Here is an 18,572-nt window from a genome sequence, read left to right on the forward strand (position 1 = left end):
ATCCCTGATCTGGGGAAGATCCCACTTGCCTCGGAACAACTAAGCTCTTATGATAACTACTGAGCCTGAATGCCACAACTACTGAAGTCTGAGCGCCCCAGAGCCTGCGCTCTGCAAGACAGAGGCCACCACAGGCAGCAGCACACAGGCCACAACCAGCGTAGCCCCTGCTCACCACGACCAAAGGAAGCCCGCACGCAGCAACGAAGGCCCAGCACAGCTAAAAATGAAAATAAACCAAGTAAAAAAAATTTTTTTTAAAGAATAAAGATAGGCCATATAAGACTGTAGACAAAATTTGTTCAGTTCTCATACAGATTCAAAATGCACATTAAGATACCAAAGCTCTATATAACACTGCCATAAAGAAACAGCTTCACTTTTTGCGTGTGGGGGGAGAGGGGAGCGGGGTGCTACGTGGCTTGCAGGATCTTACTTCCCCAACCAGGGCTGGAACCCATGTCTCCTTACAGTGGAAGTACAGAGCCCTAACCACTGGACCAGTATAATTTCTTTTAATCCAGTGGTTTTCAAAGTTATCTGAGTAAAGAAAAAGTTCTCACAGAAATCCCACGAATATTGTGTGGAATACTGCCATTTGAAATATTATCTGGGGAAACGGTACTACAGATCAAATTCTTTTGTTACCTGTTTTCTTAGTGATCCGGAGAAGCCGTTTTGCCGCTGGCGTGGCCTCAGGCTGAGGCTGGGAGCTGGTGCTGCTCTCAGAGCTCTGCTGCACCCTGAGAGCCTTCTCCAGTTTAATTTCTTCCAGCGTCTTGATATGCACTTCCTGCATAGACTTTGCTCTACCTGCAGGTTCCTCTGATTGTCCTCTGCTGGCTACAGTGGGTGGCAAAATCACTGTTTTTTTCATTTCATTGTCAGTCTTTAGCTTGACACAGCTCATGTCCTTTTTGCCCTTTTGTCTCTCTGCTTCCTGCTGCCGGTGCTTCTTTTCAGCCAAGACCTCGGAGAACGTTTTGATTCGGATGGTGGAGGAGGTTCTTGCTCCTGATGTAGAATCATCAACTTTTGAAGGTCCTTCTGTCTTGAGTTTAGTTTGCAATTCTCCACGTTTCTGATTGGCTCTTTCAAGAAGAATTTCTTCTAATGTCTTCACATGGATCTCACCAACTTTAGTAACTTTCTCTGTTTTCATGGGGGAAAAACAAATCACTGTATTTGGAGTTCATCTCTTAACAACTTATGATCTCTCTATTCTTGGATCAGGACAGAGTCCAATAAGAGTCGTGTAATTTAGACAAGAAATTAAAATGAACAAAAGCACATTAGTTTCAACCTCAATTTTAGATAGTGGTCCTCAAGGAAAACATGCAGGAGGCAAAAATGACTGATCTGAATTTCTATTCAGAAGTTTATTCTTGAGGATCCTGAAAGCCTTTTACTAGTTGGAGAAGGTTGTCATTATGAATCTTACTAAAAAGAATAAATTAGTTCTTCCATCCATGGATAGATACAAACATCTGCCAGATATTACACTAGAAACATAATGGTAAGCAAAACGCAAACTGCCCACACATGTAGTCTACAGTCTAACAAACCAATAATCAAGCAACAACAAAGTGTGCTAATAATAACAGCTTTGATAAAAGAAGTACAGTTGGCCCTTGAACAATGCAGGGATTATCTGGCCACCAAATCCTGTGCAGTTGAAAACCCCCATATACAACTTTACAATTGGGCTCTGCATTCATGGTTCTGCATCTGTGGATTCAACCAACCATCATAGATCAGGTAGTACTAAGTACTTACTGGGAAAAAAAAATCTGCATATAAGAGGACCCACGCAGTTCAAACCCATGTGGTTGAAGGCAACTAAATAATGTTATGTAGAAGTATACAGCAAGAACATCTAGAGATTGGTTAAGGGGAGCTTTTCAGAGTAAGTAATATTTAAGTGATATTTAAAGAATGAAAAGGAGGTAAAACAGGTTAAGACAGAAGAAAAATGAAAAAGGCCCAGAGATTGGCATGCCACTGAAGAGTTATTTTTCACAATACATTAATCATTCTTTATGTGTTTAACTAAAGAGCAAATTTCATATTTGGCAGGGGTTAAAGAAAGAAATAATGAAGTAATGTGAGAAAAATAAGAATATGGAGATTATACACACACGTATTTAATCACTAAATAACACCTTTTAATGAAACACCAAAAACAAGAAATATCTTCTACAACCTTAAACATACCACATTCTGTCTCATCTTTTGAATCTTTGAAAATGTTGTCCCTTCTACATGGAATAGTCCCTATTGGTCACACTTCTGCTACCTAGTTAAAGGGAGCTCAGCTTAGAACCTGACATCCTCCAGTCTAGTTTGTTTCTCTGATCACAGTACTGATCACACAGTACATTAATTGCTTATATTTCCACTTCGTGAAAACAGTGACTATATTTGTTTTAGTATAGAACCTATTACAGGGGAAGCACTCACTCACTGATATTTCTAAAGTTTTTTTAAATAAAAATTCTTCAATTTCAAGATGGTAATCTGATCTCAAAATTATCACTTTAAGAAAGTACATGAACGGTGAAAGACCCCATTTCCCTACACTTCAAAATTTCATCAAAACAACAGAGAAGACATTAAAAGAATAAATCCACAATAGCAATGGAAAACAAGGATGCCAGTGGCAGAACATAAATCTTCAGAAATTTGAGACAGAAAGATGTCTGAAATTACAGAAACAGAAGAACAGATAAAAGTATAGGAGTGAGATCTGTTCTATCTCAAAGAGACAAAAAAATCTGCCAAACAAGTATGAAAACTAACAGTGGTAGAAATAAAGGATGATTTACAGAACAGTTGGGTCAATGGAGACCTTCTCCTAAGAACTGCTCTCTAAAAAGAGAAGACTCCATAGGGAAAGGAAGCACATTATAACGACGTTGGGTAGAAGAGAAGTAAAACATGGAAATTTCAGGCTTTCCCAAATGCCAAGCAAAAAAAGGAGAGATGAGGGAGAAAAGGAAAAAGCAAAGCTAGAAAACAGTTAGTTGCACTCTGAAAATAAACAAAGACTTTTTTACTGTAGCAATTACATGAGCCCTCAGCCTTCTAGCCTATAACCAACATAAGACACCACTTGGTGTACTCTCTCTCACTTATACAGATAGGTCTCCCAGCCAGGAAAAAGACCTTTAGAATCACAGAAGAAACCTAAACCTAAACTGTGAAAAAGCAACATTAAAAATGAACCAAAAAACAAAAACAAAACCCAGAATGAAGATAAGCAGTGAAGACAAAATAACACACTCATTAAAAGAAAAGAGTCAAATTAGAAACCCACATCAATAAAACAGAATAGATAGCTCAGAAATAAATTCACATACCTACAGTCAACTAATCTTTGACAAAGGAGGCAAGAATATACAATGGAGAAAATACAGTCTCTTCAGCAAGCGGTGCTGGGAAAGTTGGACAGCTGCTCGCAAATCAATGAAGTCAGAACACACTCACATACCACATACAAAGAAAAACTAAAAAAAAAAGAAGAAAAACTCAAAATGGCTTAAAGGTTTATTAATATAAGACATGACACCATAAAACTCTTAGAAAAGAACACTGGCAAAACATTCTCTGACATAAAATTGTACCAGTTTTCCTAGGTTGGTCTCCCAAAACAAAAGAAATAAAAGCAAACAAAAACAAAACCACCAAATGGGACCTAACCAAACTTACAAGCATTTGTATAGCAAAGGAAACCATAAACAAAAAGACAACCTACAGCCTGAGAGAAAAATATGTGCAAATAATGCAATCAGCAAGGGCTTAATTTCCAAAATATATAAATAGCTCATACAACTCAATGATAAAAAACAAACAACCCAATAGAAAAATGGGCAGAAGACCTAAATAGACATTTCTCCAAAGAACATATACAGATAGCTGACCAACAGGCATATGAAAAGATGCTCAACATCAATAATTATTAGAGAACAGCAAATCAAAACGATAGTAAGGTACTACACCTCACACTGGTCAGAATGGCCATCATCAAAAAGTTGAAAATAACAAATGCTGGAGAGGGTGTGAAGAAAAGGGAACCCTCCTACACTGTTGGTGGGAATGTAAACTGCTGCAGCCGCTATGGAAAACAGTATGAAGCGTCCTCAAAAAACGAAAAACAGAGTTGTCACATACCCTGCAACCTCACTCCTGGGCACACATATGAAGAAAGCTGAATTCAAAACTGTTAAGGCACCTCAGTACTCATTGCAGCACTGCTTCCAATAGCCAAGACATGGAAGCAACTTAAATGTCCACTGACAGATGAAAGGACAAAGATGTGACACACAGCTACCAGGAGTACTACTTGGTCATAACAAAGAATGAAGTACCGCCATGTACAGCAACACGGATGGACCTAGAGACTGGACCTATCGTAATAAATGAAGTATACCAGAAAGAGAAAGACAAACACTATACACTATTACTTATATATGTCAACTAAAATACGACACAAATGAACTTATCTACAAACAGAAACAGACTCAAGGACATAGAAAACAGACCTGTGGCCCTGCCAGGGCAGGGGGCAGGGGGGTGCTGGCGTGGGTAGAAGAGGGATGCATTGGGAGTTTGGAATTAGGAGATGCAAACTATTACACATGGAATGGATAAGTAACAAAGTGCTTCCTATCATGCACCACAGGACACTATATTCAATATGCTGCAATAAACCACAATGGAACAGAATATGAAAAAGGATATGTAGATATGTGTAACTAAATCACTTTGCTGTATAGCAGAAATTAATGCAACATTGTAAATCGAGTATACTTCAACAAATTAAAAAAAACTTTAGAACTGTGAGATATCAAGCTATGGAAAAGGACAAATCAGAGAACTAAGTAAGAAAAGTTATTGAAAAATAAAAATCCAAGTGACAAAATAAATCTAACCAAAAAAAAAAAAAACAAACACTGCAAGGCCAGCAGAAAATCAGCCATCTAGAATAGGGTCAGCAAACAAATCTGGTCATGATCTATATTTCATAAATAAAGCTTTACTGGAACACAGCCACACTGGTTTATTTATATACTGCAAACGGCTACTTTCACACTAGTGGAAGAGTAGTTGCAGCAAGAGACTGTGGACCTCAAGCCTAAAATATTCACCATCCAATCCTTCACACCATACTGTGCTCACTCACCTAGAGCCAGACATCCTGGAATGTGAAGTCAAGTGGGCATTAGGAAGCATCACTACGAACAAAGCCAGTGGATGTGATGGAATTCCAGTTGAGCTATTTCAAATCCTGAAAGAAGATGCTATGAAAGTGCTGCACTCAATATGCCAGCAAATGTGGAAAACTCAGCAGTGGCCACAGGACTGGAAAAGGTCAGTTCTCATTCCAATCCCTAAGAAAGGCAATGCCAAAGAATGCTCAAACTACCGCACAATTGCACTCATCTCACATGCTAGTCCAGTAATGCTCAAAATTCTCCAAGCCAGGCTTCAGTAATACGTGAACCGTGAACTTCCAGATGTTCAAGCTGGATTTAGAAAAGGCAGAGGAACCAGAGATCAAATTGCCAACATCTGCTGGATCACTGAAAAAGCAAGAGAGTTCCAGAAAAACATCTATTTCTGCTTTATTCACTATGCCAAAGCTTTTGACTGTTTGGATCACAATAAACTGTGGAAAATTCCGAAAGAGATGGGAATAGCAGACCACCTGACCTGCCTCTTGAGAACCTGTATGTAGGTCAGGAAGCAACAGTTAGAACTGGACACGGAACAACAAACTGGTTCCAAATAGGAAAAGGAGTACGTCAAGGCTGTATATTGTCACCCTGCTTATTTAACTTATATGCTGAGTACGTCATGAGAAATGCTGGGCTGGAGGAAGCACAAGCTGGAATCAAGATTGCTGGGAGAAATATCAATAACCTCAGATATGCAGACGACACCACCCTTATGGCAGAAAGTGAAGAAGAATTAAAGGGCCTCTTGAGGAAAGTGGAGGAGGAGAGTGAAAAAGCTGGCTTAAAGCTCAACATTCAGAAAACTAAGATCATGGCATCTGGTCCCATCACTTCATGGCAAAGAGATGGGGAAATAGTGGATTTTATTTTTCTGGCAAATAGATGGGGAAACAGCTGATTTTACTTTTCTGGGCTCCAAAATCACTGCAGATGGTGACTGCAGCCATGAAATTAAAAAGATGCTTACTCCTTGGAAGGAAAGTTATGACCAACATAGACAGCATATTAAAAAGCAGACATTACTTTGCCAACAAAGGTCCATCTAGTCAAGGCTATGGTTTTTCCAGTGGTCATGTGTGGATGTGAGAGTTGGACTATAAAGAAAGCTGAGCGCCGAAGAATTGATGCTTTTGAACTATGGTGTTGGAGAAGACTCTTGAGAGTCCCTTGGACTGCAAGGAGATCCAACCAGTCCATCCTAAAGGAGATCAGTCCTGGGTGTTCACTGGAAGGACTGATGTTGAAGCTGAAACTCCAATACTTTGGCCACCTCATGCAAAAAGCTGGCTCATTTGAAAAGACCCTGATGCTGGGAAAGATTGAGGCAGAAGGGTACGACAGAGAATGAGATGGTTGGTTGGCATCACTGACTTGATGGACATGGGTTTGGGTGAACTCCGGGAGTTGGTGAATGACAGGGAGGCCTGGCATGCTGCGGTTCATGGGGTCACAAAGAGTCAGACACGACTGAGCAACTGAACTGAACTGAAACCTTCATAAAAAAAGCACGTCAATTCTTAATCCAGAAAACAGCCAAGGAAAAATAACAGAAAGTGAGGCAAAAAGCAAAGGAACGGAAAGCATGAAGGCAAGGTTAAGACATGTGGAGTATATGTCCGAAAGTTCCCACATCTAGTAAGAATTTCATAAAGAGAAAACATAAAAGGGTGGAGAGGACATACTCGGAGAAGTTAGAGGAATATTTTCTACAATTAAGAAAGTTAAATCCTTAAAGATTCAGAACTCCCACTGAACATTAAGCATAATGAAAAGATCCATGTTTAGATCTATCATACCAAAGTCCTAGCGTAACAGGAAGAAATAGAAAACTCTCAAAGTAGGAAGAATCACCAGCTAGAATCAAGACTGCTAGGAGAAATATCAGTATCTGAGGCTTCAGATATACAGATGATACCACTCCAATAGCAGACAGTGATAAGGAACTAAAGATGAGGGTGGAGGAGGAGAGTGAGAAAGTTGGCTTAAAACTCAACATTCAAAAAACTAAGGTCACGGCATCTGGTCCCATGACTTCACTGCAAATATAAGAGGAAAAACTGGAATTAGTGACAGATTTTATTTTCTTGGCTCCAAAATCACTGTGGACGGTGACTGCAGCCATGAAATTAAAGATGCTTGCTCATTGGAAGGAAACCTATTACAAACCTAGACAATGTATTAGAAAGCAGAGACAAAGATTCGTATAGTCCAAGGTATATGGACTGCTTGGCTGACAAAGATCCGTATAGTCCAAGCTACGGTTTTTCCAGTACTCATGAATGGATGTGAGAAATGGACCATAAAGAAGGCTGAGAGTCAAGGAATTGGTGTTTTAGAACTGCGGTGCTGGAGAACACTCTTTTGACAGTCCCTTGGACTGCAAGGAGATTAAATCAACTAAACCTAAAGGAAAGCAACTCTGAATATTCACTGGAAGGACTGATGCTGAAGCTGAAGCTCCAATACTTTGGCCAACTGATGCAAAGAGTCGACTCAGTAGAAAAGATCCTGATGCTGGGAAAAACTGAAGGCAAAAGAAGACTGCGGCAGAAGTTGAGACCGTTAGATAGCATCAGACTCAATGGACAGGAATTTGAGTAAACTCCAGGAGACAGTGAAGAAGGACTAGGAATCCTGGTGTGCTGCAGTCCATGGGATCACAGAGTTGGACATGACTTAGCAACTGAACAACAACAACAAAAATTAGAGAACAGGAGGAAATTAAATGAAAAAATTAAAATTACTTAAATTAAAAATTAAAATTTTAATTTTTTTTATTAACACCCAGATAAAAACCCAATGTTAACACTTTGGTGTATTTTTCTTCCTAGGCATTTAGTTTTATTTTTATAAAACTGGAAATCATCTCATACATAAGGACATTTTCTGAGGAATACGTTTCTATAATAAGAAAATAAACTTTATTACCCACCTCTCACCAGAAAAGTTTATGTTGCTCTAAGTCAAAAGCACTATGTGTTCTTTCATAACCTTTCTTCATTCAAAACAAGGGGCTAAGTTTCCCATATCATTATTGTTCAGAATATGACTTTTCATGACAGCAACTATTTTAACACATAACCATCTTAATTCCTTTTTGCTGAATAGATTATTTCTAGCTTCCAGTTATTACTGCTATCATAAAAGAATCATGTTGCCATCTTTAACCACAAAAAGAGAATTCATACCAGTGAGAAAAATATTACTTAAAAAACAAACAAATCCATACACACACAAAAAAACCCATAACCTTCAACCTAACTCAAAATGTAAACTAGAGAAAAAGATTCTTAAAGGAAAACTTATCAGGAGCTGGCATTAGGGTTTACCTACCTGCTGCTTCCTCACTGTTTGGACCAGTCGACATGCCTAATCGCTCCTTCAGAGACTTGGAAACTTGGACTGTTTAAAAAAAGAAAAAGATTAAAAAAAGAAGTTAGACTTCTTACAGATCAAAAATCTTTTTCAAAGGTTACAAATCAGACTTATACTTGTTTTCTAAGGAAATTCTTTTGAAAAATCTCTTTAGGTCTTCAACACTTGTCTTCTTCACAGTACAGGTAAGATTTATAGAAAATCATGGAATATCTAGAGTACTTTGGAAAGCTCAAAAAAAAAAAAAAAAAAAAAGTCACCTCCTTACATCTGAAAAGCAGAAACTACTTAATTTTGGGGAGTAGTTTTGCTATTGTATGACATTCTGAAATCTTATTGGCATCAAAAAGTACTCTGCCTTTTGAAATACACTCTTTAGCTATGAGTCTTCAATGTAATTAATAGGCAATGGGGAAGAAAATTTGATTGCAAAGAAAGAAAGCAATTTCTGTTTACAGGTCTGAGAATATAAGAAAGAATATAGACCAAACAAGAAGGTCTGTTTATCAAAGCCTCTTGTGCTGGGGAAGACGTGGGAAGAAGTTTCTTATCTTCAGGAGAAGTTAAAACTAAATACAAGAAGGAAAAAACACCTTATTTATTTATTTAGTACTTAACACGACTGTTTCAACTGCATGTCATATAAGGGGAAAATATAAAAACCCAACCACTTACTTCTTTCTATACATAAAACTTCAAGTATAAAATCATTCTAACTCCCAAATATCTCTCAGATTAGCCCACACTGCTTCATACCAACTTCTAGAACGCTAAATCTACACCACTACCTCCTCTTGCCTGTATTACAGGAAGGAGTGCTAACTCCTTTCTGGAGAGCACTCTTAACCCTCTTCTCCATACTTTAGACAGGGTGGTGGTTCTAAAATGCCTATCTGGGCACCCTGATCCTTGTTTGCTACTATAAGCCCAAACTCTCTAGTATTTTAAGCCATGTTAGGCTTAAAAGACTGTATGACCAGTCAGTCCCTTCATCCTCTCCCATTATGCTCCTTTCCAATTCTGATTTAGCCACAATTGAGTCCCTTGAGCTCTGTGCCTTGTACGTATTACACTCTCAGCCTCTAATCCTTCAACTTTGGCAGGATAAGCCATGTTTCAGGTCTAAGTGTCAACATCACTTCCTCTGGGAAACTTCACTGACAGACGGTGCGATCAGGTGCCCTTCCTGTGCGCTCCCGTAACACTAGGCACTGTCTCTGTCACAGAACGTATCACAACGTATGTAAGTATTCCTATCTACCATGATCTACAAGCTCCTGAAGCCTGTGATGGTGTTTTTCACCCAACAGTGACCTAGGATCTAGCAGAGCAAACCTTCAAATGTTTGCTGCATGAAACAGACATGAGAAGATAATCATCTAATCTACTTGAGCAAAAAGAATGACAACCCATACCTGTTAACAGCACAACAGTCAAGCACCAGGATCACACACACAAGGGGTATTAGGACACGGGTACCTTTCTTTGGTGCTTTGTCAGTGTTCGTCTCTGGAGCTTCGATTTTCCTCCCCAGCCTTTGTGCAAGGCTACGCTTTAATGGGGGATCACTGTCACCACCTACAAACAGAGGGAACTCAGCTGAAGATTTCAAGGCAACTCTCAGCAAGGTCAAGAAATACAATATAGAATAATTCTGCACGTTTTCTGCATGTATATGATGTGTTCACCTTCTAGCTTCCTTATGACTCAATGTTAGAAAAGGAATAAAAATATACCAGAAAAAAGAGAAGGAAGACAAAAAATCAGAAAGCACAAACTAACATTTACCAAATAACTAAAACTGGAGGATTATAAACCCTGATTCAAGCCCAAATTCAAGATTTAGAAATATATGAAAAAAAATTCTTCATGCACAAAAAACTCTTTAACTGGCCAACTGCTGAAATCTAGGTAGATTTTGTGATTAAATGCAATGGGGATGATTAGGAATATAGCAAAAGAACCATAAAATTTAAAAATTTCCTGTGACATCAAGACTCCAAAGGGCAAAACCCCATTTTCTTCAATTTCAGGTAAGAAAGCTAAGATTGTGAAAGATGCTGTATCTTACCCCCAAGTTACCAGTCAGTGATAGGGCCAGGACCTAAACCAAGATTCCTAACTCCTGGTTTATTACATTACACTGGTCAATACAAGCTATTTAAATGTCAGAAGTTTTTAAAAACTATTCTTTGGATCACTTAACTGAAGATAAACCTTAGCAGGGTTCTGTAAAAACTTTAAAGACCCTATACAGAGTATACTTTTCTGTCTCCTCTTATTTATACTTTAAATATACAACCAAAAAATCACAAAGTTAACACATATGCTGACATTAAGAGATTAATTCCATAATTTTTTACCTAAAATTTCTCAGGCAGCAAGAATGGTATAAAACAAAACACAAAACAGGTAAGATTTCATATGCATAAGCACATAAGACTATGAAAGAAGCTCTGGAGTCATTAAGATTTTCAAAATAACTCTCTTGAGACAGACACACTAAAGTCACTACACAATAATTTAGTTACATGGTAAAATACTTCCCCTAGGTATAAAACAGCACTAATAAATTCAAGAACAACTTTAAATTGGTATGACTTTGCACATGTTAAATACATAAAAATATTTTATACATGCTTTCAGCCAGAAATATAAGGCTGTCAATATCAACATTGACTGGGCATCTGTATAAAGAGAATTTTAGAGGAGATATCAAGTAATGCACAAGCAAGCAGAAAACAAAGGATAAGCATAAAACTTATCTCACCTACTGAAAATTTTCGTTTCCCCAGTCTCTCGGTTAGACTCAATCTTACCAGAGGTTCATCCCCTAAAATGGCAAAAACAGAATTTCTCTATCATTATCCAATTTTTCCTGTATTCAATAACTACTAATGGATACAAAGTATGCTCTGATATTAAGAAAATCTCTTGGAAATCAGAACTCAGTCTTGAGAAATAAAGACTACTGACATTTAAAGGGGAAAAAAAAATCAACCTACTGAGTAATAATTCAAATAACCAAATGAACAGTCCAAAGGAAGCAATAACACAGTCCCAATTATTAACAATGACCAAGAATACAAAGACAAGCTGTATCTAACCAACTGGTTACAAAACCCAAGCTGTATTTCTGCTTGTACACTTCCATATATTAAATAAAAGCATACTTTACTTCACTGCTAACTCTCCTATATAACCTTCCTTGATCCAGCAAGAAGTGAGCTCTTAATCTTTTGTTGTCTGAATGACACAAATATTTAAATGTATCTGCATACTATAATTACTTCCATCATATTCCTTATCAGACTTAAAGCTACTAAAGGAAAAAACTTTTACATTTCTCTCTAAATGAAAGGGTTTATTATAGTTCTTTACCTACAATGGGCAGTCAATAAATTCGTTGGATAAAATGAACAATGTAAAACTTAAATATATAAATATGAAAGCTGCATGATTAACAATTTCAACCTTTTAATAAAACAGTAGAGTCAAATGCACTAATTCTCATCCTTCTATCCAATCAACATACTCAAAATCTCCCTGCAAATCCACCAATAACACCAAACCCAAGGATTCTGCTCTCCCACTTAAAAGTAGTAACTTACAACTCTTCAGATCTACCTATACCTCACCTTGCTTGTTGGACAGAGTTACTGTCCTCACCACAGTCCGGACATTCTCTTTTTCAGGACCTGGCATGGGCTGTGACTGGAGTAAAAGACTAGAAACTCCGGAAGAACCTTCTAAATAAAGAAAGTCAAAGAACAGTAAATAATTCATGAAAAATGAAGCTATCATAAATTAAGAGATTTTGCTTTTTGAGACCAGGTAAGTCCAATACAAACCACTGGACTTCAAGCCAAGCAATCTTTCTGTTCCTGTTTGCCTACAGTGAAATGGGAGTAGGGAAAGGGAGATAGTCTTATTTCTTATCTGCCTTTGGCACAATGTGAAAATAAAATATAAAACTGTTCTGAGTTACTCAGGCACTCAATCTACTTTCATTTACTTACTAGTAAGGCTAACGTTATACTGAAGTTAACCTCAGAAGCACATCAGCTATTAGGTGTGTCAATTCACTTTTTTCCATCTATACTCAATCATCTGCAAAACATAACTCCAAAGTGGCTACAGAATAAGCTCTAACAAGGTACTTAGAACCAATCATCTGATTCTCTCTAAATACATTTCACACGGTATCTACTAGGTTGGTACAAACGTAATTGCGGTTTCAGACCATGAAGTTTCAATCAGTATAACTAGTCTCAAACATATCTTTATTAACCAAAATAGGAACCATTATAATTAATACATTTTTTGCCAATGAGAAATAAGTTTATTCCTGTAGTGTAAAAACACATGCATTCGATGAACCCTTGAAAAGCATTTTCTGCATCCTGCTGGTTGTAAAACCATTTTCCTTGCAAAAAGTTGTCAAGGTACTTAGAAGTGGTTATCGGTTGGCGAGAGGTCAAGTGAGCATGGAAGATGAGGCAAAATGTCACAGCCCAATTTTGTTCAGCTTTTGAAGCACTGCTGTGGAGAAGAACTGGGCCCTTTCTGTTGACCAATGTCAGTTGCAGGCATTGGGGTTTTCGGTGCACCTCACTGATTTGCTGAGCATACTTATCAGATGTAATGGATTCAGTGGGATTCAGAAAGCTGGAGTGTATCAAACCGGCAACAGACCACAAAAGAGTGACCGTGACCATTTTTTGGTGCACGTGTGGCTTTGGAAGTCCTTTGGAGCTTCTTCTCAGTCCAACCACTAAACTGCTGCCAGTTGTCATGTACAATCCAATTTTTGTTACATGTGATCGAGGAATGTGTACATATATGTTACATATGATCGAGGAATGGTTCGTTGTCATTGTGTAGAATAAGAGATCACACTTCAAAACGACGATTTTTTTGGTTTTTGGTCAGCTCATGAGGTTCCCACTTATCAACTTTCTTCACCTTTCTCATTTGCTTCAAACGCCAAATGACCACAGAATGATCATCACCGAGTTCCTTGGCAACTTCTCATGGAGCTGTAAGAGGATCAGCTTCAATGACTGCTCTCAGTTGGTCATTGTCAACTTTTTTTTAATTTATTTTTATTAGTTGGAGGCTAATTACTTTACAATATTGTAGTGGTTTTTGTCATGCATTGACATGAATCAGCCATGGATTTACATGTATTCCCCATCCCGATCCCCACTGTCAACTTCTGATTAGCTGTCCACTATGATCCTCATTTTCAAGTCTCCTTTGCAAAAATTCTTGAACCACCACTGCACTGTATGCTTGTTAGCAGTTCCAGGGCCAAACATGTTGCTGATATTGAGAGTTGACTCTGCTGCTTTATGACTCATTTTGAACTTGAAATAAGAAAATCACTTGAATCTGCTTTTTGTCTAACACCATTTCCCTAGTCTAAAATAAATATCAAATACATAGCAAGTAATAAGTCACTAGCAAAAAACAAAGTGAGAAATGAACATTAAAATGATGTATAACACACATTTGAGAATGTATCCCAATATCAAACAGCAAAGTTCAATAATGTAAAATCGCAATTACTTTTGCACTAACCTAATATGAAATACAGATCAACCAAACTAAGGCAAGCGCTAGAAGAAAATTCTAGCAGTTCCTGAGGAAGAATTCACCTACTACAAAATAAAGTTTTTCCTCTTTTAATAACAGTTTAGGGAATTCCCTGGAGGTTCAGTGGTTAGGACTCTGAGCTGTCACTGCAGGGCACATGGGTTCAATCCCTGGTCAGGGAACCAAGATCCTGCAAGCCACGCAATGTGGCCGAAAAAAAAAAAAAGAAGAGTTTATATGCTACTCTTTAGAGTTATATTTCTCAAAATAAACAAGTTCTTTCAGGTTTTTTATTGTACGTGCCTAGCTCTGAATAGTTAGGGACTGAAACACAGCTGCAACGGTTTAAAAAGGCAACTATCATTTAAACAAGACTATGTTTTAATTCAAACAAGCCACAAACATCAAAATCTATTTGCTCATTTTGGTTGGTGCCAAGTGTCTTTTTAGTCTTCTCTAGCAACATTCAATCCTCCATATCAAAACTCCTGAAAACTCACCACCTTGCTTCTTTGATTTTTCCTTCATTTTCTTTGATTTAATTTCTTCAAGAGTTTTTATTCCAAAATTCAAACTTTCACCTAGGAACACAAATAGCAACCACGTGAGGAACTAGCACCATTTCACCCTTGCATTTTATCTGTACACACACATCCAGCATTCATATGTTTTCTCAATGAAGAAGAGAAAGGATATGTAAGTGTGTGTGTGTGAATGAGTGTAATGGACACAAGCAAGAGGGAGGTGCTGGTAATCATGAACTAAATTTCAAAGGTATTTAAAATAGTCTGGACATATTCAATAGTGCTGTAAGATTTATGAGCAGAAACTAGCTTCAAAATAGCCCCTTCTTACCTTGTTTTAAACTGACCCCAGGTTTCCGGGCAGAAGTCATTCGTAATCCATTATGAACTTCGAGAGTTGGTTGCAGGGTAGGTGTTTTGGTTTCATCACCTTCCTCAGAAAACTGATCTATATTGTCAACATTTAAGGCAAATTTCCAGTTAAAAAACAGATGTAGAGTTTCAAGTCTGATGCTAACTCACTAAGTTACCCTGGTCCTTTACTTGTCCTAAAGAAAGAGCTAAAGCTCACCGTCATCGTCTTCGTCATCGTCTGCAGCATTGATCACCACTGGTGGGTGTGTAGGGCTGGGGACGTTTTCTGAACTTTCTACTTTCATGACACTTCGCAGCTGAGGAGAGGGATTAGACTGAACAGATAATTTGCTCTGCTGAACTGTGAGCTGGCTAGCTTTCACTTCCTCTTCTGGTGACTCAGGCACAGTGGGCAACACAGCTAGACATAAAAAATTAGTTGTAAATAAAAAAAAAATAGTCCCAATTCATCAAAAAATCTCCAACTATCTATAGTAAGCTTGGTGATTTGAGCACTGTCTTTTTTAATGTATGTCTTTTAATTAAATTTTTAATCTTCCCAATTAGGTTCTAAACTTCCAGGAAGGAAAATGTGGCTTCTAGCTAAAAATTATTCACTCCATGTAAACACAAAGTGGGCACTCAAGAGAATAAAAGCTAGATGCATAGTAATTATTTACACATTCTAGACATTAAATTTTAATACTGAAATTCTAGGCTGTAGGATCAAGAAGCAGCTTTTTAAAGAGACAGTGGGTAATACTTTTGAATCATATCAGAAAGGAGTGAGACTTTTTTCCCCTTAAAGAAGATAAAAATAAACAGCCATCAGATTTTAATCACACAGCAGATGTGGCTTTTAAATGGCTGATCACTCCACTAGGAAATTACTTTAAAAGGAAATAAATACTAGCTTTTGACAGAGTGTAAGTTTTATTTTAGATTATACCTGAGAGCAGGATAAGCAAATTTTTTAATATAAAGAAGTATACAGTAAATATTTTAAGCCTTGTAGATCTGTCTTTCAACTACTCAACTCTGCAGCAGTAGCACAAAATTTGACCATAGAAAATATGTAAACAAACGGGCAGGGCTTCATTTCAATAAAATTTTACTTTGTAATACAGGTGAAAGACCAGGATTGCCAACCCCTGGCCTGGAGAATCAAGTTTCTTTTGAAAATCTCTGTAAGCATGATAACACAATGGGAAATGAGGTAAGCTAAAGTAACCTAAACTGCCATGCCAAGAAACATTTGTGAAGCAGCACAGTTTTTGTCAACAAAGTTTTAATCATGACTGCTACTTTATTGGCTTATGACTGTGCACAAGTCATTTAACCTTAATAAAGTTCAGTTTCCTCATCTGAAGTGAAAATAAAACTGCTCTCTCACAAGACTACAGAGACGGCAATGTTTACACTACTCTATATATGCATGTAGGCGTTCATTATATAGCAACTAGCCTTTTAAAATTAAAAAATGAAACTCACTTTTGCTTGGAGGTAGGAAAAGGCCATCAACATAACGTCCTCTGTTGTGATGGAAAGCACAGTTTAGTTTCTGACATCCCATTGGCTGATTTTCCCAATAACAAGGAATCTCACTGCGTTTTTTCTGTAAGAGGAAAAAGACATCAGTGTGACCTGTATTAATTTGGTCATGTTTTCTGGACAAAGTCCACACAAGGGTAAAAAATCTGAGGCATGTGAAATGATTTTGAGTATGAGGAAAAGGGGTTGCTAAAAGTGACATATCCTAGCATGATGGAGAAATGAAAGAGCCGGGAAGAACTCTGCTGCTCTTTCCTGCTTCCCCTCATCCTAAATGTCCACACTTAATTTAGAATAGTAGGGTACTAGAGTAGGTAAGATTATGGAGTCCAAGATAATAGTGTTTGAGTCTCTATTGTATTACTTACTGACCATGTAATGTCAGATAAATAATACCTCTTAGTCTCACTTTCCTCAGCTATAAAATGGGAGTACAGTAGCTATCTAATCAGTTTCTTATGAGAAATAAAGGAAATGATGTACAAGAAGCCCTTAGTGATAGAAGAGTCAATAAACTGCAGTTGTTATCTGAAACTGAGAGTTCAAGACTTGGATAAAAAAATTCTTTCCATTTGTGACTTCTCAAAGGCTCATGTAACACACTAGAAAGGTTTCCCTCCCAAGCTACCTTGCTTTTATAAAAGGGAACAAGAAAAACAAAAATAGAATGATTTGCTGGATCACAGGATATATGTTCAAGAGAAATACATATTAGTTCTAACATAGACATTACATTACATGTATATAAAGAATTTCAAAGCAACACTATTAAAAAGAGCTCCAAAATGGAAAACAAAGCAAATGTATAGCAACACTAGAATGGATACATTCCAGTATATACATTCTGGAATACTTTGCAGTATATTCATAAAATACAATGCTATCAAGTAATGAGAGGGAATAAACAATATCATGGGTGCAAAATCAAAGAAGCTAAATAAAACAGCACATACTGTATGATTCTATTTATCGGAAAACCAAACAGGCAAAACTTTACTATGGTAGAATGGTCAAGATGGTGACTAGTTTTGGGATTGTGGTAAATGACAATGAGGAGATAGAGGGGGAAGACAGGGTTGGAAATGTTCTATTTCATGATCTGGGTGCTGGTCTATTAGGTATACTCACTTAATGAAAATTCAACATGTAAGATAATGACTTGTGCACATTTCTATATAACTCAATAAAAAAAAAAAGTCCTGATAAGCACTTCTGAAAAGTAATTAATGTCTGATTAATAACCTGCATTATGTTAGATCTCTCATAATAAGCAGCGTAAGCTTTGTGAAATGCCAGGTTGGATGAAGCACAAGCTGGAATCAAGATCGCTGGGAGAAAAATCAACAACCTCAGATATGCAAATGATACCACTCTAATCAGAAAGTGAAGAGGAAGTAGAGAGTCTCTTGATCAAAGTGAAAGAGGAGAGTAAAAAGTGAAAGCGCATGGCTTAAAATTCAACATTCAAAAAAACTAATAAGATCATGGCATCCAGTCCCATCACTTCAAGGCAAATAGATGGGCAAACAATGGAAACAGTGATAGACTTTACTTTCTTGAGTTCTAAAATCACTGCAGACAGTGACTGCAGCCATGAAACTAAAAGATGTTTGCTCCTTGGAAGAAAAGCTATGACAAACCTAGACAGTGTATTAACAAGCAGAGACATCACTTTGCCAACAAAGGTCCATATAGTCAAAGCTATTGTTTTTCCAGTTGTCATGTATGGATGTGATAGTTGGATCATAATGAAGGCTGAACAGTGAAGAATGGATTCTTTGGAGAAGACTCTTTAGAGTCCCTTGGACAGCAGGGAGGTCAGCCAGTCAAATCCTAAAGGAAATCAACTCTAAATATTCACTGGAGGGACGATGCTGAAGCTCCAATGCTTTGGTCACCTGATGCAAAGAGCCAAGAGCCAACTCACTGGAAA

At 37.5% G+C, this 18,572-nt stretch overlaps 1 protein-coding gene across 17 annotated transcripts in view; it reads right to left on the reverse strand.

Annotated features, from left to right (window-relative positions):
- LOC122451652 (zinc finger BED domain-containing protein 6) overlaps positions 1-18,572 on the reverse strand; it is a 45,864-nt gene that overhangs the window by 5,873 nt on the left and 21,419 nt on the right. For all 17 annotated transcript variants that reach the window (XM_043484532.1, XM_043484529.1, XM_043484525.1 and 14 more), the window contains 9 exons: positions 16,580-16,703; positions 15,306-15,509; positions 15,066-15,182; positions 14,711-14,791; positions 12,251-12,361; positions 11,383-11,445; positions 10,092-10,190; positions 8,571-8,639; positions 649-1,152 (listed from right to left, as the gene is read on the reverse strand). In XM_043484532.1, the coding sequence (XP_043340467.1) occupies positions 649-1,152; positions 8,571-8,639; positions 10,092-10,190; positions 11,383-11,445; positions 12,251-12,361; positions 14,711-14,791; positions 15,066-15,182; positions 15,306-15,509; positions 16,580-16,703 (1,372 nt within the window). The remainder of the gene's footprint in view (positions 1-648; positions 1,153-8,570; positions 8,640-10,091; positions 10,191-11,382; positions 11,446-12,250; positions 12,362-14,710; positions 14,792-15,065; positions 15,183-15,305; positions 15,510-16,579; positions 16,704-18,572) is intronic.

Source organism: Cervus canadensis, chromosome 13 (genome assembly GCF_019320065.1).
Source record: "Cervus canadensis isolate Bull #8, Minnesota chromosome 13, ASM1932006v1, whole genome shotgun sequence".
In the NCBI taxonomy this organism is placed as follows: Eukaryota; Metazoa; Chordata; class Mammalia; order Artiodactyla; family Cervidae; genus Cervus; species Cervus canadensis.